Here is a 23,204-nt window from a genome sequence, read left to right as displayed (position 1 = left end):
AGCATGCATTTATGGTTCTCTGAGTGTGTGTGCATTTATACGTGTGTGTGTGTGTGTGTGTGTGTGTGTGTGTGTGTGTGTGTGTGTGTGGTGCTGGCGGGGTGACAGCAGTCTGTTTAGTATGCAGCCTTCTGACTGTATCTCCCCTTCCACTCTCCCTCCCTTTTGGCCCACAAACACAGCATAAGAATGATCTGCCCCACCATGTACACAGACACACACTTTGCTGTGCATGCTTCTCTACATATGCACATACTTACAGCCATACACACTTAGATGCTTTGTGCCTGAAGACACATCATGTCATGACCGGTTTCCTACACAGTGAGACCTGCAGGTCAATATCACAGATTAGGTTAATATTAAAAGATGGTTTGATTTTCTAACAAAATGGGAGACAAAAAACAATTCAGATGCACTAGTAATCATAAACAGCCACTCCTTGCATGAAACAATGACAGTCCTCTAAAAATCCCTGTTGGTTGGAGGTGAGTATTGATATTTCTTCTTCAGTCTCGCAATCACACCCCCAGGGTATGTCGAACGGGTGGAGATGGTTTCTCTGGCACTATCCGAGCAAAAGCAAGTCGCTAAGGTGGTGTGTGTGTGTTAGTGTTGTGGGGCGCTTGTGGAACCCTGGGAATTATTTTCCCTCCCGCCACTGCTCAGACACACATACAGTAACATATACTCACACTTTTGTCTCACATATGGTTACATTTGCATAATACGCTCACTATTGTACCTCCTAATTGTACACAGCCTGACTGACTTACATTCAAATGCTCAAGAGTGACAGATTTACATTCTATGTAGCCACTCTCAACACATACACAATCATGTATATATGTTCAGAACATAGACAAACAATGACACAAACACAAGCCAGCATATACACAGTATTGATTGGTAGTACTGAAGTGCAGCTCGATGCCAACAGCTCCCCCTAAGCACAAGAGAGATAGATTAGTTAAGGAGGCGAGGAAGAGGAGAGGAAACAAGGAGAGGAGAAAAATGTACAGCAGGAGCAGCAGGAGACAGCTGTTGGTATTGTGTTTGTCTTAACAGGAAGCTTCTCAGAAGAGACATCGAGACACAGAAAAAGCAAATACACAACAGAACCCAGCAGTATCCACCCTCCACCCAGACCCCCACCCACCCACACACACGCACGCACGCACGCACGCACGCACGCACAGTTGAACTTCAGAGCCTCTCTACAGGAGCTGACAGCAGCTCAGCTCCAGCCCTGACACGTGTGAGAGAGAGAGATGGAAGAGTGAGCAGCACAGAGATATTCACTTGTGGTGTGTGTCTGTGAGTGTGTGTGCATAGAGAGTGCGAGCAGGATATAAAATTTGTGTATGGAAGGGCAGGAGGGATGGAGGCAAGGTAATATCTCCTACTCCTGTGGAGGGGAGGGAAAGGAGAGAGAAATTATTTGGTCTTGGGCTGTGCTGCTGTCCCCAGTTCTCTCACTCTGCTTCTTCTCCCCATCCTTTAGCAAGTGATTTATAACTACGACTGGGTATCATTGAACAATACATGGTAACAAGACTGAAATTGCATTTTGGATTGGTTTTGACCATTCTTAGACCTGGTCCAGAACCACAACTGTAGGGATGTCACTAAACTGTTCATTGTCTCAGGCTATGCATTAGCATCTTTACTGTAATTTAATGTAAAAGTTCTTGCTTGAAAAACAGAAAACATCCAAATTTATTTGTAATAAGGAATGTTTGATAGTGGAGGTAATATGTTAATTCTAAAATACAATGCTTACAAGACAATTGGTGCCACGCCAGCTTTTGTCAGCTCCTGGCAAGTAATGGATTTAATAAATATTAGCAATGTATACAGTATATACAAATTGTGTACATCTGTCCTTTAAAATACTGCAACGAGTGTGTAAGTGTGTTCACACAATCAGTTAGGGCATGGTAGGTCCCCAAATGTACACACAAAACAGTCAAAATGTTGACTGTGGAAAACTGTACACATCTCACACTCAATAATGGACATTTTTATAATAATTTTGTAATGGTCTATGGTAGAGCAACAGGAGGTACAAGAAATGATGGCAGAGGAAGGTGTGATTGCAGTGGCAGTGGTGAGCACCACTCAAATGTATGCACATGCAAAATCACGGTCATAAAAACTTTTAATACTAACAGAAGTACAAGCTAGTGAATATTGCGAAAGATAACAAACATAAAGTAAAGTTTAGTGGCAGATATTCTGGTGGCTGGTAATACTCCACTGCCAAACCATTAAAAAGTAGTGAAGAATGTTACATTGCCATTTACTGTTTCTGTAATTGCAAAGCTGGTTTGATATGAGACAACACTACCAAAATGTGCAAATGATGCACGCAAGTACTCTATGTATACAGTATACTGCTCGTAAATGTACTAATAGAGGTACTTGATTTGTGACACGGTGTACGTTTCATAGTACTAGTTCCAGTTTTCCAGCTATTTGCCACCTTGCTAGGCATCCAGGCTGCCTAATTTAGTAAGCATGTATTGAAGGATGTAGTTAATGCAGTGTTACCTTTGTGAGAGATTTGTGAATCAGGGTGTGCTATTCCTAAATTTCATTTTTGCTCATGATAAACTCATAAGATGGGCTTTCACATGCTTTCTGTGTATTTGTTCAAGTCTAAATCTTCACTCCATCTCACTCTGCCTTGGCCTCAGTTGACCTAGTCTTGACTACAACAGTACAGTCAAGACTGTATCAAACACAGTAGGAAAAGCCAGGTAGTAGGTGAACATCATGAACCTGATTCTCCAAAGTACATCACAGAAACAACATAGCAGCTGCAGTAATGCAATATATCGGCTTGACTATTAGCAGCGAGAAGTAAAGTCACAGCATCCAACTATATACTGAAGCTGGGATGTGTGTGTTTATGTCTTTGTGTAGCTCCTTGGAGTATTTCTTCTATAGTTGGTGTGATGTTTGAGTTGGGGTCTGCTGCTAGGGTAAAGGTTAGAATTGATTTTCATAAGGGTAAGGGGCCTTACACAGACAGAGAGACAACACAATGTATGCATACATTTGTGTCAAAGAGCCACCCTCGAGACCTTGTGGAGGTCAGGGATCTCAACAGAGCAAACTGGACAAAGGGATGATAAATAGGAGTAAGAGAATGACAAGAGGCTTTACCTGAAATAGTGTGAGGGGTGGAGACCGTTTAAAGCAGTGAGGGTGTGAGTGAGTGTGGGTGTGGGGGCCTTTTTATTTGTTGAATGTATATCTGTGTTTGTGTGTAAGTGTAACGGTGTTGTGACTCAGAGGGTTATTAGCACCAGGCCCGTCTTGTTCGTGCACAGCAGTTGGTGTGTGACACCTGTGATCTCGTACATGATTGCGCACACTTATATTCCTCCATGCATACACGCAGTCAAACCTCCCACACCAATTTATCAGGATGGCACCAAAAGCCCTCCACTGGAGCTCATACCTGTCAATCCATTCTCTTCCAATCATCACTCAAGACAGCTCCAGAGACCCACCTCCATGCTGCAAGCTTCATACACACATACACACACACACACACACACACACACACACACGCACACACACACACACACACACACACACACACACACACACACACACACATTAAGCCACAGCCCTGTCACAATCACACATACACTCATACTGAGGCAACCACATCATCCATCACACACTGACAATCACACCAATGTCTTTCCACGGACTCATGCATGCACTTCTGCTCCCCCACTTGCAGCTTCCACTGACACATCCACCACAGTGGCGACAGTAACAGTGACAACGGGCATAAATTACCGTCATGGGGATATGCAAAGCGAGGGAGCAACAATTAAAGCTTGACTAACGAGCTTTTGAGGGGTGAGGCTGAAGTTTCCCCAAGCAGCTGCTAACTGGATTAGCCTACACACACAAACACACAGAGAAACAGAGAGAGGATGGAGCGGAGAGGCAGTGATGCTTAAGCACCACCTGTGAGAAGACACACACACAAAGCCAAAGGCTACACATACAGATACAAACAAAGGCAACCAGACACTTATATACATATAGGCCTGGATCTATCAAAGGTTTGTGTGTTTTAAAATGTGTGCAAACTCATTGCACATGCAAAAAAACGTACAAATTGATTTACTAACAGTGCGCAATAGGGGTTGCGTCTTTCAAAGGTGCAAAATAGCATGTCGGCATCCAGTTAGTACATTTGATACAATGAATATGTAATATGGGGCGTTTACATGAAGTTGTGTGTGTGGTGGGAGGACAAAATGTAAATATAATAATTTAATACATGCAGAGTGATTTATCAAACCCGAAAGCAATTTTGCTGATTGAAACTGTGTCTATATATAACACGTTTCAAAGGGAGGTGCAAACGGTTTGGATGCGTAATTGCGCACACATGGCTGCGGTCGTTGTTTCAAGAAGGAGACATCGATATGATGAAAGAAGATGCAGAGAACGCATTTTTCACCCTTGTGTGAACATTTTTGAAATGAATGAGGAAACACTCATTAAAAGATATCGCCTATCCAGCTTTGCCATTTTGGAGCTGTTGGATGAAATCAAAGCAGATTTTGAACCAGCCACAAGAAGGAGTCAGGCAATATCGGCAATGACAAAACTTTTTTGCATCTGGATCTTTCCAGCGAACGGTGGCTATCACAGCTGGGATCTCCCAGTCCCGTTTTTCAGTTGTGCTTTCTGAGGTCTTAAATGCTATGTTGCGCTGGATGGCCAAGTTTATTAGGTTTTCTCACACTCGGAACTCCTTGAATGAGACCAAACAAGGCTTCTTTGCAGTAGCTGGATTCCCTGGAGTTACAGGAGTGATTGACTGCACCCATGTGCAGCTTGTGCCCCCCGCAGACACTGAGCATGTCTACAGAAATCGAAAACATGCACATTCATTGAATGTGCAGTGTGTTTGTGATGCCAAAGGCATCATAACCAACATTGTGGCAAAATATCCCAGGTCAGTACATGATTCCTATATTCTGAGAAACAGTGCTCTGTTTTCCAAGTTGAGAGATGGCGAATTTGAAGATGGCTGGCTTGTAGGTGAGTCAAATTGTACATTCCTTTGTAAAATAATTACTTAAATTAAAAACAAGAACATGTCTCATATTGATTCATGTGTTTTTTAAGGTGATAGTGCATACCCCCTACACCCCTTTCTCCTGACACCTGTTCTCAACCCGACCACTGCCACAGAGAACAGGTACAACGAGGCCCATATATGCTCACGGAATGTCATGGAGCGCACCTTCGGAATCCTGAAGAGCAGGCTCCGTTGTTTGGACCGCACTGGAGGAGCACTGTTGTACAGGCCAGAAAAAGTGGCCCAGATTGTAGTGACCTGCTGCATGCTCCATAACATCGCCAAACTACACGGGCTGGAGCATGATGCCATGCCGGAAGAGAACGTTGGCCTGTCCCTCCGTATGGAGCAACAACCGAACGCTGCGGGGATGCAGACACGCACCAGTCTCATTCAGAGTCACTTCTTGTGAGGTGTGTGGGGTATGCATTTGTTTTTCTATTGTCATTTAATGATATGTAATGCAGAAAAATACCTTGATTAAACATATGCTGTAGATTAGAATATGAGTGCAAGACCGTTCCCTTTGGTGACCCCTAGTGTGACCCAGTGAAGAGCATTGCAAAGTTAAGCAGATCAACATTTATTGAACAAAGATGATTTAAATCACTTTCTAAATTAATATAAATATATCATCAAATGAAATATTCAGTCTCGTAAACGTCAAATTATGTTAAGCCCCGCAAAACCAAAGACACATGGCTTTAGTCACAAAATGTGGCAAAAAACAAAAAAAAAAAAAAAACAGCTCTTTATGGTAAAGCTTATTTTACACACAAAATAAATATTTACAGCCAAATGTAAGAAAACTTAAATGTGATAAGGATGAGTTTTATATTCCTCTTTTCTTCAAAACATCACCCAGTCATTTTCTTTTGCGCAGGTGGAATTTGCCGGCCGTGTGCACCTCTCCATCCTCTCCATTTCCCAGCTACCTTGCTGTTTCTGTAGGACCTGGACGGAGAGCAGTCATTGCCTGTAGTCCTCTCGCCACAGAATTGACGGCCATTGTCAGGGCAGATACTGCTCTGACCATTTGTCTGCTGTGTGTGGCAATGGCCTGAGTGTTGTGCCTGACCACCCGTGCCAAGGATGACGCTGCTCGCATCTCCCGCACAATTGTCTGAAGGGCTGCAGACTGTTTCTTTTGTTCCCTAAGCAACTCCAAATCAATGTCCTCTGGGCCCTTTGGAGGCTCTGAAGGGGTGGCAGCTGCTTTGGTGGGATTTGGGGGGAGTGGCTGAACTTCTGATGAAGACTCTACATATAAAAACTAGAAGCACTCAGAGAGCGCAGACCTCCGCCAAGGCTGATCAGTGGGCCCCCCGTGGGCCCCCCCACCCCCGATCACCACCAAAATTTAATCATTTCTTCCTTATCCCATTTCCAACAAACCCTGAAAATTTCATCCAAATCTGTCCATAACTTTGAGTTATGTTGCACAGTAACGATCAGTGGCCCCCCCCGTGGGCCCCCCCCACCCCCGATCACCACCAAAATTTAATCATTTCTTCCTTATCCCATTTCCAACAAACCCTGAAAATTTCATCCAAATCTGTTCATAACTTTTTGAGTTATGTTGCACACTAACGGACAGACAAACAGACAGACAAACAAACAAACAAACCCTGGCAAAAACATAACCTCCTTGGCGGAGGTAAAAAATAAATGTTTTTTGTTGGGGATTTAACTTAAAAGTCAGCAAAATGTTACCACAGGAGGTACATTCATTTGTTATTTAGTAACTTAAAATCTTTTCAAACGAGAAAGTTTGTTACTATGCGCCTACCTTGTTCTGCTATTAGGTCCAGAGTGTCATACCCGGCAATTCCAGTGACTTGCTCTTCGCAGAATGTCAACTGCACCTGCTCCTCAATGCTAGTCAGAGGGATTTCATCTGCTGGTCTCCCACCTGTTGTATTTGCTGATGTTCTATTGTGTGCCAATTTTTCTTTTGTTCTCCTTCTAACAACACCTCTAATTCTAGAGGGTCGAATTTAGCTTTGCACTTTCTTGTCTCTAAACTTGCCATGCTGCAAACCAACAAAAAACATGCAAAATCCTCATTTAAATAGGGCAGTCTCTAACACTTTGCACCTGTTGACATTTGTGCAAGCAATCTTGATAAATCACCCGCAAACCGAGGTTCAGCCCCACACGCAAAATTCTAATTTGTGCAAGCAAATTACTACACGCAAATTGGGATCTTAGTAGATCTGGCCCAGAATGTCAAAGTATTGTAACTGAATTAAGAGATCTCTGTGTTAGCAGTTGTGACTGGAAACACAAAGAATGAGGTGTGATGAAGATATTTTTAACACTGCCATTAGCAGAGCAGGTGATAGCTGTACAGAGGTAATACTATCAAATTAACTGATAATAGACTGAAAAAGAGGGGTATGTGTGCACAGTATAAATGCACAAATCAGGAGTTTATGTTTTGATCATCACCAAAGTACTTTGATTGCCAGACACAAGCAGTGTGTCTAGAGCAGCAACTAGAAGAGACTGTATTTGGTGAAAAATGTAGACTGAAGAAGTGCAAGGAGTAACGGATGAGCCAATGCTAAGCACTAGCTTATAGACACGGTTTAACTGTATACTTCAAATATTTACTTATAAAAGTCATTGAGCGTTCATGTGAGTGTAACCATCCAACCACAACTACAGTAAAGCTGTCTATCAGGGAAAAATACATTTTATTCAGTAAACAGAATCTTTAACAGGCAGGCAGCGAGTTATCAATCACACCTGTTAATCAAATATGGAAGACATCAAATCTTCTCTTCACCTTAATATTTATTAATTGACCATTGATCTAAAGATGGGCCAGAACACTTAGGTTCCAGATAAAATGAACGAGGCCAGAATAATTCCTTGGGAAAAAAATACTGTCTTTATTCTGTTGTTGTGTTTTTGTTTTTTTCTTAAATTATATCTACAAGAGCCAAGTTTGGATACAGTGTCTAGTGGCCATCAGCAGTATTACACTTTAAGATACTTCCTCATTGGCCTCACTTTCAGGCCATAGACTTTGTCTGCATAGTGCAGTCTGAAAAAATATGTCACCATGATAATATAGCAATGGGGCAAATAGGCACAGCAGGTAAATTACTGCAGTCATGTTTCCTTTGTCCAAGGAAACATGCATCTATTGTGACTCCTAACATCAATGTACGACACTGCAGTGTCAAAATATTCACATGACACAAACATTTAAAATCCATTACAAAAACAATATACTGTATCTCCTTGTCATCAAAAGATATGTGTCACATGTAGTCGTTATTTTAAGGCTCTTCATCTTGACACTGAGGGACTTTGCTGATTTTTGTCCATCAAACCTACATTTTTTTTGTGGAGGTGGGTTTGATTTCATAGAAACCTGTGGAATATTTGTTGGAAGACTCATGCTGATGGCCAGACCTCCCAAAAATATTCCAATCTAATGGCCAACCTACTGTATGTAGAAATCATTATGTATTTAAGCGCTAAAATCTCTTTTTTAATGTACTCTAGAGATATGGTAGTACAAAAATCAGGGGGCTGGAGGGATGTTTTAAAGTGGCAGCTTTGAAAATGATGTAGCAGAGGTCAGAAGACATGCAGAGTCTGCAGTACTCCTGTAGATCAACCTCCAGAAACACTTGATCCTACAGTCACATAAAGCAACATGTCAGTAAACAAATGCCTGACAAATATCTACTGTACATCTACAACAAACCTCAGTGGTACAGTTTTTCAGAAGCTTTCCACAATGACATCATCAGGGTCAGGTCAAGTAGTGACATGGTTACATGTTTCATGTTCAATGGGCTCTAAATTTGTACATATATAATCTATATCAATGTGTGTTACATATTTCAGTAGGTATTTGTAATGACTTAACCATCATAAGGATGATGATTGCATAAAACAAAATTTTTGACCAAAAATATTTAAATGTACTCAGTGACACAGTTTCATTAAAATGTCACTGATTTTGACAAGGATTATGCCAAAGTACTTAACATGCGGATCCCACAGGAAATTCACTTAAATTTGCCTATGATGTGTTAAATAACATATTATGCTACACTGAGGTCAAAATTTAGGAAAATGTATTGGAAACTTTTAGACTTACTGACACAGATTTGAAGTAACACGATTTCAATGGGCATAGTGACATGGTTTCAATTCTTGATCCTATTATGATGTATGGACATATGTATCTAAAAAAAAGTCAAATATTTTTGATACAAGCATTTCTTATACATCACAGTTATTTTATATACAGAATATTTACATAATTGCAACATGGTAGCAACTTAACCCAGTTTTACACTGTAGAACATGATTTAAAAGTCTTTGAATTTCTGTTGGACAACTTTAGTCTGCACTGCTCAGCTTCAGAAGACTGGTTCATGTTGATGATGTTGGTGCTGGGACTTCTACTTCTGCAAAAACATGGCTTCTTCTAATAGCTTCAATGTCACTGGTAGGTTGGAAATATTCTGAACTTAAATTCTGCCTAAAGGTCATCTTCTCATTTGGAACTGAAGCCTCTACTAAGGGTATCAGCTGTATCTTAGCCTGGTAGAAGAGTCTTTGATGTTAGGAAGCCACCATTACAAAGGCTCTTATGCATGCTGGACACCAAAAGACATGCTGAAGCCACCACTTAAGTGCACAAATCAAAAGGTACTTTTGACAAAAATTGTCTTTATCCCCAAAATTTAATCCTCTACTAAGTGAATGAACAACGGGCTAGTCTAGAGAAAGGTTGTAGAAACATGAGGCTAAAACATTGTAAACGGTAACACAGTTTCATTAATTGTTGTCCACAAAATCTACTTTTCAACAAATTTTTTCAAAAAATGTTTTAAAGTGTGTGACAGTATGTTAAAATATCCTTAATTTGTGGTAGTTTCATCATTTTTTTAAAAAAATTAAATAAACCTTTTTTTGGTAATACGGTTTCAAGCCTGTTCGTGTTGAATTTTCAAACTTCTCCAAAATCTAGTTATCATTATAAGGTGAAAAAGGGCTCCTGATGTGAAGAATATTAGTTATTACACTAATCATGACTATTACAATGTAAATAATTGTTGTTTGTATCAAAATATCCAAAGGTTGAAAATGTGGTGAAAAAGTAGTTCCAAGGGACTTGTGCCATTGTACAATTGCAGTGTCTTCTATCGGTTGTAACTTTTTCTCTGCTTGTGACATTGTTATATGGAAAAGTGTTTCATAAACTAGAAGTAATATACTAACAAATGAGTGCATACAGAATAGGATAAGAGTAACTTTGATTTTTTTTTCATTGATGTGCCTGTTCCCTTGACCTAACCCATCAGTGTTTTTCAAACTATGGACATATTATATGTGCGACTCTTGACTATTGAACCAATTTTGTGTTTAAACCATTAAAGAACACCTTTAGTGTGTTGGTTGCACTAGTTTTCTACTTCCTGTAAATCATTAACAAGTGTTATTTAATTGCTGTTATTTGAGACCTGCGTGGTAACATCACAAATAAACATACTTGATCACAGAATAGTGAGTGTTGCATTTCAGATACTCCATTCTGTATTGCTAACTTGTTTCTCTCTTTCCAGGTCCTTGACTTTCATTTTAATATGCTCCCTCCTCACAACACAATAAATCTCTCTCTTTCTGCATTTGCCTTTCTCCTTTAAGTCATCTTTTTCTTCTCTGCACATCCCTTCTCCTCTCTCTTGCCGCTCTCCAATTCTCCTTTGCTCAATCATTTAAATCTCTCCACACAACCACCCCACCCCAACACTCCTTCCCCCTCCCTAAATCTATGAAACATACACAAACATACATGTGCACATACTCACTCACACAAACACACAGTCCTCCAGGCAGCAGCCACAAAGGCCCCATATTAATAAATCTGCTCCTTTATTGGTGCTGAGTGTCTCTGGCAGAGGGAGGAAAAGAGAAAGAGAGGGGAAAAGGAGGAGGAGGACAAGCGATGCAGAGATCACCAGAGGGGAGGAGGAAGAGGAGAAGGAGGTGACTGACTGACTGAAGCCATATCAAGGGATAACAAAGGAGGCAGCGCTACAGAAACCAGGAAGTAGACTGAGATGGGTGCAACACTGTCAAAGTGTGCTATCAATGAGCGTGCACACGCAAACTCTGTATTAACAATAATACCATGACCCTGAGATAATGAGCAGAACCATGAGAAGAAACAGGCATGTAAAAGGTCTAACATGTGTCGTTTATTTATGAAAGTTTGGTCTACCCACAGTTCCTTAATGTCTGTGCAGCAGATTATAAAGGATACCTGACACCTGGCTGAACTATTGGGGCATTCAGAGTGGGCTGGCTGGCTGTGCACTAGGCTCAGAAAACAAACTGCCTGAGGTGGGCTTGCGGTAATGACAGCAGCTAGTTTGGCTTAGTGGTCCAATCTCAGCCATCAGTCAGCTGTGACAGATTGGGGATATGAGCTAAGGATCCGTTTAGCTTTCGTGTTTGCTGTGATGTGTGAGGGCATGTGCTTGTGTGTCAGGGGGAGGAGATGGGAGGCAGGGTGAGGGGGGTATCAGTGCTACTAGTGTTGCAGAGGTATCAATACACTCTCGACAGGCCATTTTCCTATGCCTATTCTCAGCCAGGCCTTGTTCCTGGGGCAACTACCATTTTACCTTCCCTAGCTGCACCTCTGGAAGATTTTAAAAAACATCAATTCATGCTTGGAAATCTCTCAAATGTCTAAACAATTTGCTCCTGCTTTTGTCTTTAAACTGCTATAAATGGTCATTTTGTGCATTAAAAAAAGATTAAGTTATCTCAACAGTCCATGGAAAAACTCCACTGCAGCACCGATACCTTAACATTGCTCCTCAAGGACTGAAAAGCATAAACTATACTATTTTAGTGTATAACAGTTTCTTATTCCTCCTATTAGTGCTCTGCCAGGACTAGAGAACCCCATTATCTTTCTGTATTAGGGGAAAAGTTGGTTTGTTTTTCTCTAAACCAATCACAATTGTCTGGCTAAGCCAAGGATTCAGCAACTGTGCATTTGCACTTGATTTGATAGAACATTTGGCTACGGGAGGCCAGCACTGGTGTTAAATAATAATAATAATTAAAACCGCAAGCGGTGTTAAGGCCCTCGCCCTCCCATGCGACCGCCTCCCCACGCAACCGCTGAGGCCACCGACAGCGAGAGGGCACTGTATCTTGGGCTCGATCTGGCATTTTGCGAGATAAGCACAGTTTTATACTTCTGACAATGACCGCTCAATCTCGAGCTCATCACAGCCACGCCCAACATTTGATCAAAAATGTAGGTGGTAACTTTTGATCGCACATGTGTTTAGGTGATTTTCACCCACTTTGGTCCAAATTGGTTGTAAACCCTAGGGGGAGATGATGAAAGTATGAGGGGTGGGATTCTGAAAAAAACCCATTCTTTTCTATGGCACAGTTTTGGTGTTGTCATGGCAACACAATTGTAAATAGTGGTGTGTCCTCATTGGCTTTTTGGTTCAGTTTGGCATGAGGGATGTGTGTGCCAAATTTCTTTTGCCTATGTCAGAAATTTTTTTTCACTTCCATTCAAAAATGGTAGCGGGCGCCAGAGAGCCATGTTACGATCCAACTATACGAGTTTCATATCATCGTGTTCAGGTTGTCATTCCACACAAATGTTACATTGGGTCCAACTCAATCTGAAACTTTGTGTGTGAGATATACAGATTTTTATACTTCTAAAAATGGCCGCTTTGTTGTGAGGTCATCACAGCCACGCCCAACATTTAATCTAAAATGCAGGTGATAACTTTTGATCACACATGTGTGTATGTGATTTTCACCCAGTTTGGTCCAAATTGGATGTAAACCCAAGGAGGAGATGATGAAAGTATGAGGGGTGGGATTTTAGAGGTCCACACTTCCATCCAATATGGCCGACTTCCTGTTGGGTTTAGGGCAGGCCCATAATGTCATTTTTTACTTGTCCTTCCATGGTCTATATCTGAACCAAGTTTCATGTTTCTATGTTTAAATTTTTTTGGGTGGGTTCTCATTCGCGCAATGTATTTTCATATTTTGAGGGGGCGTGGCCAAGTCATTTTTCAATATTTCGAAAATTCTTCTTGCTGGAAAATTCTCCTTTTCCACAGTGTAATTTTCAGTCTGTGTACCATTAGTGGAACACAAAGAGTTTTTCAGCAATAGTGTCCTTGTGGCAAAACCCCATTCATTTGAATGGTACAGTTTTGGTGTCGTCATGGCAACATAATTGTAAATAGAGGTGTGTCCTCATTGGCTTTTTGGTTCAGTTTGGCATGAGGGATGTATGTGCCAAGTTTCATGATCCTTTGTCAAAAAAATTTTTTCACTCCCATTCAAAAACTGTAGGGGGCGTGAGAGAGCCATTTTACGATCCAACCATACAAGTGACATATCATCGTGTTAAGGTTGTCATTTCGCACAAATGTTATATTGGGTCCAACTCAATCTGACACTTTCTTTGCGAGATATACTCACTTTTATACTTCTAAAAATGGCCGCTTTGTTGTGAGCTCATCACAGCCACGCCCAACATTTGATCAAAAATGTAGGTGATAACTTTTGATCACACATGTATGTAGGTGATTTTCACCCAGTTTGGTCCTAATTGGATGTAAACCCTAGGAGGAGATGATGAAAGTATGAGGGGTGGGATTTAAGAGGTCCACACTTCCATCCAATATGGCTGACTTCCTGTTGGGTTTAGGGCGGGGCCATAATGTAATTTTTTACTTGTCCTACCATGGGCTATGTCTGGACCAAGTTTCATGTTTCTATGTTGAAATTATTTTTGGGTGGGTTCCCATCCGCACAATGTATTTTCATATTTTGAGGGGGCGTGGCCAAGTGATTTTTCAATATTTTGAAAATTCTTCTTGCTGGAAAATTCTACTTTTCCACAGTGTGATTTTCAGTCTGTGTACCATTAGTGGAACACAAATAGTTTTTCAGCAATAGCGTCCTTGTGGCAAAAACCCATTCATTTCAATGATACAGTTTTCGTGTCGTCATGGCAACACGATTGTAAATAGGGTGTGTCCTCATTGGCTTTTTGGTTCAGTACTGCATAAGGAATGTGTGTGTCAAATTTCTTTTTCCTACGTCAAAAATTTTTTTTCACTCCCATTCAAAAACTGTAGGGGGCACCAGTGAGCCACTTTACGATCCAACGATACGAATTGCATATCATCGTGTTAAGGTTGTCATTCCACACAAATGTTACATTGGGTCCAACTCAATCTGACCCTTTCTTTGCGAGATATCCACACGTATATACTTCTAAAAATGGCCGCTTCATTGTGAAGTCACCATAGCCACGCCCAACATTTGATCAAAAATGTAGATGATAACTTTTGATCACACATGTGTGTAGGTGATTTTCACCCAGTTTGGTCCAAATTGGATGTAAACCCTAGGAGGAGATGATGAAAGTATGAGGGGTGGGATTTTAGAGGTCCGCGTTTCCACCCAATATGGCTGACTTCCTGTTGGGTTTAGGGCGGGGCCATGATGTAATTTTTTACTTGTCCTACCATGGGCTATGTCTGTACTAAGTTTCAAGTTTGTACGATGAAAAAAATTTGGGGAGGGCTCCCATTCGCGTAATGTATTTTGATTTTTGAGGGGGCGCTACCGAGTCATTTTGCGATATTTTTTCTTGGCGACTTCAAATTAAAAAAATATTCGCCAGGCTTTAATTTTTGGTCAAATAAAATTGACTTTTTGTTAATGTTCAGGGGGTCAAATTTGCGTTCAAAGTGGCGAGAGAAAAAAAAAAAAATAACGGAACCATGCGATTTTAATAGGCCCTCGCCGACATGTATGCCTGGGCTCGGGCCTAATAATGATGATACATCACACTTATATAGCGCTTTTATGGACACTCAAAGACGCTTCATAAGCAATCAAACAAAAAGAGCAGAGAGAAAAGAAAGAGGCTCAAGAAAATACAAGTTTGAACAGGTGAGTTTGAGTAGTGATTTAAAGTTTTGAATTGAGTCTGAGTTCCTGATGTTTTGTTAAAATGTCTAAATCCCTGTAAAGAAAATACCACAAAGGATCGAGCAAGTCTGGCTTATTGCACAATCTAAATCTTTATCAAAGCTTGCCAGTTTCAGTATGTGGTTGTTAGTTCAGTGGTTGTTTAACAAGGTGAAGGGGACTTTGAAAACAATAACACCTACATTGTGGAAGGGGTGAACAATGATGACAAAAGACATGGAAAAAGCTGCAGACTTACTTCAACAGATTTCTTCTTGTGTCAAACCAGCATTAACAACACCATCACCCTGAATATGGTACTCATACATGCAGTAATTTTAGATTTTTATCTGAAGAATTAACCTAGTATGGGAGGGCTAAAACCAAACTTTCCATCTGGAGGAACATGGCTAAGGAGAGGAACTGCTTCCATACCTGTCCATGAGGCTGGATGCCACTGTATGTCAGGTTCTGGTTCAACACTTTCTGCTTCATCAGCAACATTCTCTTCTGCTCCTCACTCAGGTGGGCCGTCTGTCCAGGGATTGGCCCTTGCGTTTGTCCTGGTCCGGCCCCCTGCCCACCACCTCCTCCACCACCCATGTAGGGAGGCATCATGGGGTTCTTGACCTGGCTGTTTCCCCCCATAGGTGGAGTCATCCTCTGGCCTATGTGATCAACACCACTGCCACTGAAGTGACTCAGTGGTTTGGTGTTGTTATAGGACAACATGGCTGCTGTTTGCTGCTGCTGTTTGGAGATGGAGCTCTGGCTAATGCTGTTTGGCTGTTGCTGTCCCATCATGCCCATGTGGTTGTGAGGGAGGTAGTTGTTCATGGGGGCTTTGGGCCCATTGTTGGGGGCCACTCCAGCCACTATGGGGCCCTGTGGAGTGTTAAAGGCTTGTGGTGGGTACATCATGGGGCTGTTGGGTTTGTCCTGGTTAAAGGGACCAGAGTTATAAGGACTGGTTGGAGCACCTGCAGGGGACCAGTTAGCTGCTTGTTGCTGCTGTTGCTTCTGCTGCAGCAACTTGGCTCGTTGCTGAGCAGCCATTGCTTTTAGCTGCTCTGCTGGAGAAAGTTCAGGTGTCACTGGTCCGACAGGTTGACCTCCAGAAGCAACCCCTGCAGCTCCAGGTCCTGTCCCCGCCTGACTGACACCTGGCCCCGGATTCATCAAATATCCATTCCCTGGCCGAGACATCGCTTGTGTCTGAGCTTGAGTAGGTGTTTGAGGGGAGCGAGCCACACAGTTGTGTAATGGGGAACCTGAAGCCATCGCAACGGCTGGAGACTGTTGCAAAGGTTGCTGAGGAGGTGTTCCATTGGCAGTGGTGGCAAACTGAGGGCCTGATGATGATGGTCGTACCTAGGGAGTAGAGTCCAAAGACAAAAAGTCTCATGAAACCAACCCACCAGAAAAAGGTGATCAGGAGGATGGTCATAAGCAATGAAGAGCATGTGATTAAAAACATCCACCAAATACTGGTAACTGACTGCTTCCCACATTAAAATACAAATATTCCGCTGTTTAAAATGAACATGAACTTGTCCTTGCATTATTTAATGCCTGAAACCACTGCATTTTCATGTTATTTCAACAGGTTTTTGCAACTAAATGCTGTAAGAGCTGTATTGTGTACAGTCAAGTCATGGAAAAGCGGCATAATTCAAACCATATTAAGTTTTATTCATGTTTTATTCAATTCTACACAGTGAATTTAAAGACATAGATTAATCTCAATAAATATAAATGATGAATCAGTTCACGCTTACAACCAGTTCAAAACAGAAGTTTTCCAATGTCCATGTCTACTTAGACTTCTTTAGGCTCTTCTGTCAGTTGAGAAAGTACAGTCAAATGTTGCTGCTGAAAAATATAATTTTTTAAAGAGTCAGAGGATAAAAACTGTAGTGACTGCAATGGATTACAACCAGCCACAGAAATGTACAGGGTATAATATTTAGTGATTTCAAATGGTGAAGAATAACCCTCATGCTAACCAATGGTAGCCTCATCAAAAGCATGGACATCCCTCATTAGAATCACTGTTTGTTTTTTCCCCTCTGGGTTTTTTTCAGTTAAGGCTATAATAACTCTGGTCTACACTAAAATATATGAGGTGACAGTAATGTATCTTAACACTGGATGCCATTGGCTTGAGGAAAATAAAAGGAAGTCTGTTCTGAGATACTGTAGACACACAGTGGCACAACTTGGTGGACTCAGTAAACATCCCATTCTAAGGAAATAAAAGACAATGTTACTCATTTTCATGTGATTGTACACTAATGAGAACACATCTATGGATAAAACATTCCGTACAGTTATGTCCTCTTCAATCTCCCTAAGTCTTACATACAGGACCTTTATAGTAGTTTTGTAGCATTGTATTTTAATTCTATCTTCTGACAAAAAAGAAATTTACTCAACAATTTTAGGGGCTGACCAAATCATAGGTAAGGGGGGAGTTTAAGTACCCTTGCCATGGGGCATCTATTGTATCTTGTTATGGTACTGACCTGTGGTGAACCCATGGGAACCTGTGGGCCTCCCTGAGGAGGCTGAGTTGGAGGAGGAAGGGCTGCTGCTGGTGCTGTCCCACCTCCAGATGCCGTTGGATTCACTGCTGCTTCTTGTGGGCCTGGAGTCTGATTGTTTGCCGGTCTGCCAAACTCTGCCTCTTTCTTGTCTTCAAAGTCCTCATTGAAGAGGTCATGCATATCATCTTCTGGCACAGTGTTAGCCAGCTCATCAATCAGTTCCTGCCACTCCTGATCATTGAGGTTGATGTCGGAGAACAGCTTGTTCTGATTGGACAGAGACTGGGGATCTGAGGACTCCATCCCACCTCCGTCATCCAGTGGCTCCTGTTTTAAGTCTTTTAGGAGGCCAAAGCTGTCTTCTAGATCTAATGAGCCATTTAATTTCATATCTGGAAGATGACTGCCACCATTCTTCCCCAGTTCATCTGACGCTCGGCCTACATGATTACCATTACTGTTTGTAGTGTTGTTTCCTGTGGAGGTGTTGGGCCCGCCAAGTAAGGGCTTAATATCCATTTGGTGGTGCAGTGGTGAGATGGGTGGAACATTGTTATTGTTGTTATTTGGCAGACCTATCATTGAGTCCAAACCAGCAGAGCCCTCCTTCCGTACTCGTTTGGTGGTTGGAGAGTAGCTGCCTCCATCACATATGCCATTTTGGTCCCCGTTGAGGGGTGACCGTGCACTGTCCAGTTTCCTCTTTACAGTCTCCTGCAGCTGTGAACAGAGAGAAAAAGGAAATGGATTAGGATTTATGAGGCAGAAACTCCTAACAATGACATCGAATACCAAATCAGGAGGTGAAGAACTACTTCCTTTCTACACGTCAACAAATGTCACAACAATGACAATGAGCTAGGGTCAAAAAGCAGAATATCATCACAATCCTCTGTCCTGTCCAGATCTGATCTGGTTGAAATATTGATCATACCATTACACTCTCAGATGAAGCATATCCTGTTAGCATACATGTAAAAAAAAAAACAAAAAAAAAAACAGGCTTAATCAAGGGGTGGGCAGCAACTGAAAGCCAAGCAGACAATTTCATAAGCAATCTCAGCAGGAAGAAAGTGCTTCACTTGGGTTTTTTGTGGAGTGAAGAAAAATCTCAAGAAGGGCTGGACTTGTTCCATCTGGGGAGTCCTCACCATCATTAGTATCAGCTAATGTACAGATGAGCAGGTTCCACTCTTAGCTTTACTATGGACAGCTGTTGCACAGTCCACTAAACTACATTGCCTCTGCCACGGCTTAGATGAGATAACAACGGGGTGCTAACAAACGCTGGCTGGCAATTTAATGTAATCACTATCATAGACCTGGGTGGAGAGAGGAAAGAGGGTTTGGTGGGGGGTGGGGGGGTACAAACAGAAGTGAACATGTAGGTGTGATACAAAGTAAAGGAGCAGGCAGAGTTGTGCCCACTTGTTCCAAACTCATTAATCAATATGACAGACATAATAAATAAATAAATAAATAAATAAATAAATAAATAAAAAGAAACAAATAAAAAGCTTAATATGCATTTTGAACTGTATTCTTCTTCTTCTTCTTCTTCTTCTTCTTATTATTATTATCATTATTTCTAGTGATAATAATAATAATAATAATAATAATAATAATAATAATAATAATAATAATGGATTACATTTCTATAGTGCTTTTCAAGGCACCAAAAGGGCTTTACATTACTGATCCATTATTCATTCACTCGCACATACACACTCTGGTGGTGGTAAACTACATTTGTAGTGACAGCTGTCCTGGGGCAGACTGATGGAAACATGGTTCCCAGTATGTGCCAAACGCCCCCTCCGACCACCACCAAACATTCAAACACCATTATGAGTGTGACTGGAGGCAAGGTGAGTGAAGTGTCTTGCCCAAGGACACTACGCCACATGACTAGGACAGAGCGGGATTCAAACCACCAACCCTTCGGTTATTGGCTCACCTCCTGAGCCATGGCTGCCCCCTACCAACTTTATTTATGAAGATAAACAAGTAAATAAAGTAGAATGGATCTAATCACATGATTCTTGTTGCTATTGCTATTAACACACTGTAGACATCTCCGTCTGCAGATAAGAAGTGGCTGGAGCTACATTAAAATCTCCCATTAATTTTTGAAGCCAGTTTGCATTTTGGCTGTCATCATTTTTGTCAATATTTGGCCAAAATGGTGGAACTGGGGAAGCATGAAAAATGAGGGGCAATGGCCTAGTGACATGACAATGTGGTAAAATTAAAATATTTGGTTGATGAGGATTGATGGTCGTGTTAGTGTTACTTATAAAGCACAAGTTAATTTGAGTTGACCAACACTGCAAAAGAGACATCAAACACTGCTGTCAACTTCATAGACAAAGTTTTATATTTGTCATAAAATCCTATTAAAATAAGAATTTTTGAAGGACAGAACAGGACACTTATCAGAGGGTCGAAATAAATCAAATGGGAACAAAATGATGCTAGGGAAATAATTACTGACCTACTATTTTTAGATGAAGATACTATTACATCAGCTTTACTTTCAAAATGGAACATCTCGTGGCAGATAGTTTTGACTATTTCATGAATCCTTGTTTGGGTGTCAGATAGGATACAAAATATGCATTAAGATCATAATAGAACAAAAAGTATACAACCTTCAGATGAACAGTGGATGCTCATAACTTCATATATATAAAATAGCTACATAAAATAGCAACTAACTTGGGCAAGAATGTGGGGGGAAGCGCATAAGAAGTTGGGTTTCTGTGCCATTTTATACACTCTCAATCTCAATTTTTCTTCTAACTCATGTTAATTTCAACCCTTAATGAAGTTGACAGAGAAATAGTAGATGCTATTAAAATGACGGATGGGAAGCAGGGACCTCATTTATGAAAGGTTCCCAGGGCACAAATTTTGTGCTCTAACCCAAATCCAAGCTTGAGTTGAAGATTTATGAGAAAAAAAAGTCTTTGTGCTAACATCGGAGGCAATCGCTCACATTTAACCTCATCATAGAAGGATCCTGTATTATATGTCTTTGTGGTAAATGTTTCTGTAGGGTTTAGCCTATTGTTTGTAGAGAAAAACATCCTTAAATATTTTGAAATGTATCTGCATTTCTGAGTGATATGGTACCAAAGAAAATCATTTGCAAAGAGGTATGATGACAGAGAAACCTGAAATTACAAATTAGATCGACACACTTACAAAGATCAACAATAAAATATTAAAAAATGGGAGTGAAAATTATACAATTAAAAGGGAAATAACATGAAAAAAATGCATTTCACAGAGAATATATAAATCTTTCTTACAGTGAACCCTCTTTACAGGCTCATTTATCTCAACACACACACATCCAGACACCACCCCAAACATGAATCCTAAACACAGAGCTTCAAATATAAGCCAACTGTATTGTTAAACTATATTCTGGACATCTACATTTCAAACGGTCTTATATAGGGGGAAGAAAGAAGTTCTGAACTGATAAAGTACTTTGTAAACTCTCCACTGTCAGTTGTCACATGTAAAGGAGTCAGACACATGCAAGCACTGTTGATACATGGATTTGTGCAAATGCACACTTGGCTCTTTGTTATTCAGTTGGAACAACAGACAAAATATATTCAGATTGTATTCTGACCCTAAGGTGGACCCACCAAAGCTACCACATACACACACCACATCAACCAACACACATACACACCATATCAGACAACACACACGCACAACACAAAAATCATCCTCTTCTTGGCTTTCTGGGTTTGCTCCTATGTAAATATGTGAGTATATGTTTGTGAGAGAGTGTGTTGGGTGGGGCTGTCAGGTTGGCTTTCCTTTCTCGTCTCCTCTCTGACTGACAGTGTGCCTAATTATCTTTATGGCACTGATTATTGTGTGTATTGTGTGTGTGTGTGTGTGTGTTTGTACGAATGTGGCTTCACCTCATATCTAACCATTAAAGAAACAACTGCAAAAAACACAGGAAAACACATCTCCACTGTCACGGCATGACTCCATCATCAACTCCTCTATGCGTGTGTGTGTGTGGTCCTGCAATCATTGGGTTTTAAATAATTCAGTTCTCCAGTATAGTGTGGATACAGGTTTGTGTGTGTCTACGTGTGTGTTATAGGCTTTCCCTAAATGCCAGTGACTCATGTTGATAATAACAGACTTGCCTTTCAAAGCCCACCGATAAAAACTCCCATAATTATCCAGGTGGTGTGAAGTGTGGAACCACCCACCCATACTCACACAGCTTTCTGTATACACACCCACTTGTAAAAAAAAAATAAATAAATAAATAAAAAAATCATTACCAGTTTAACCTTCTTGATAGAATTCTAAATATACTGATAGAAGCAAAAACACTGAAAGTTTGAGACAGAAAAGTAGTAATTGTGTCTGCCTGGTACTGTATGACTCAGCATGCCGCTGCCTGAGGGAACATCACAGGATGAATGACAAGGTGCAAGCCAGTGTGCAATACTTATATATTACATTAACTGTAGCTAATTAATCATTTGTTTCTTTTAGTGCAATAAGCAACCTAATTACATCCCTGAATAATAGTAATACACCTGTCAGGCACTGGCAAACTGAGCCAACTATAATTTCTCATTCAAAAATTGTGGCTGTAAAAATACCTTTGAACCGCATGGAATTGAGAGCAGTAAGTGATTTCATTTGCATGCGGCCGAGATGTGGAGACGAGGAATTTTTTTGCATTTTAATAATCAAACTGGAGAGTGCTTAGCGAGAGTAGAAGGAAAAGAGCACCACAGTTTAAAAAAAAAAAGACGAGATGATGCAAAAGAGCAAAGAAACAAGAAAAGAGAGCACTGCTTGTTTCCCCCTACCGCATCTCCTTCTGTATTCTTTGACATAAACACCTGCTGACTGCTCCTCTGTCTGCTCCCACAACAGACACAGAGGGAGAATGACAAAGATACTGAGAGACAAAGGTAAGACACACACACACACACATACATATATATATATATATATATATATATATATATATATATACACATACATATATATTTTATTTTATTTATTTATTTTTTTTTTTGTATACACACACAACATACATACATATATAAACACACACACACACACACATACACACAGGCCGGCAGATGGTCTTTATCCTTTGAGTGGAGGAGCCACGAGCGCACAGAGATGAAGAGGGAGGAAAGAGAGTGAAGGAGAGAGGGGTAAGGAGGTGGAGGTGATGAGGAGGAGGAGATAGGTGGCTTGATGGAAAGGCATAGTGCGCCAAATGACAGCGGGAAGCGAACGATGAGAGGGTGATCAGAGATGGGAGAGAGAGAGAGAGTGAGACAGAGAAAGAGAGGGAGAGAGAGAGAGAGAGAGAGAGAGAGAGAGAGAGAGAGAGAGAGAGAGAGAAGAGATGGAACCCACTAAGGTGCTGTTGTTATAGCAACCTGCTGCTCTGGTGCTTTGTGTGCTGCATTCTCTTTCTTCCTCCTCCTCTTCTTCTTCTCACTCAC

The 23,204-nt window shown here is 41.0% G+C and overlaps 1 protein-coding gene across 2 annotated transcripts in view; it reads right to left on the bottom strand.

Annotated features, from left to right (window-relative positions):
• The window catches only part of maml3 (mastermind-like transcriptional coactivator 3), a 267,593-nt gene that overhangs the window by 106,092 nt on the left and 138,297 nt on the right, over positions 1-23,204 (bottom strand). Inside the window, exons 2-3 of one of the 2 annotated variants that reach the window (XM_030146078.1) lie at positions 17,661-18,405; positions 15,575-16,506 (exon numbers count right to left, since the gene is read on the bottom strand). In XM_030146078.1, the coding sequence (XP_030001938.1) occupies positions 15,575-16,506; positions 17,661-18,405 (1,677 nt within the window). Of the gene's footprint in view, positions 1-15,574; positions 16,511-17,660; positions 18,406-23,204 lie in introns of both variants that reach the window. The other variant, XM_030145998.1, reaches the window with a different exon arrangement.

Source organism: Sphaeramia orbicularis, chromosome 1, assembly GCF_902148855.1.
Source record: "Sphaeramia orbicularis chromosome 1, fSphaOr1.1, whole genome shotgun sequence".
NCBI lineage: Eukaryota > Metazoa > Chordata > Actinopteri > Kurtiformes > Apogonidae > Sphaeramia > Sphaeramia orbicularis.
The sequence above is the reverse complement of the archived record's forward strand: the minus strand, read 5'-3'. Positions and strand labels throughout refer to the sequence as shown.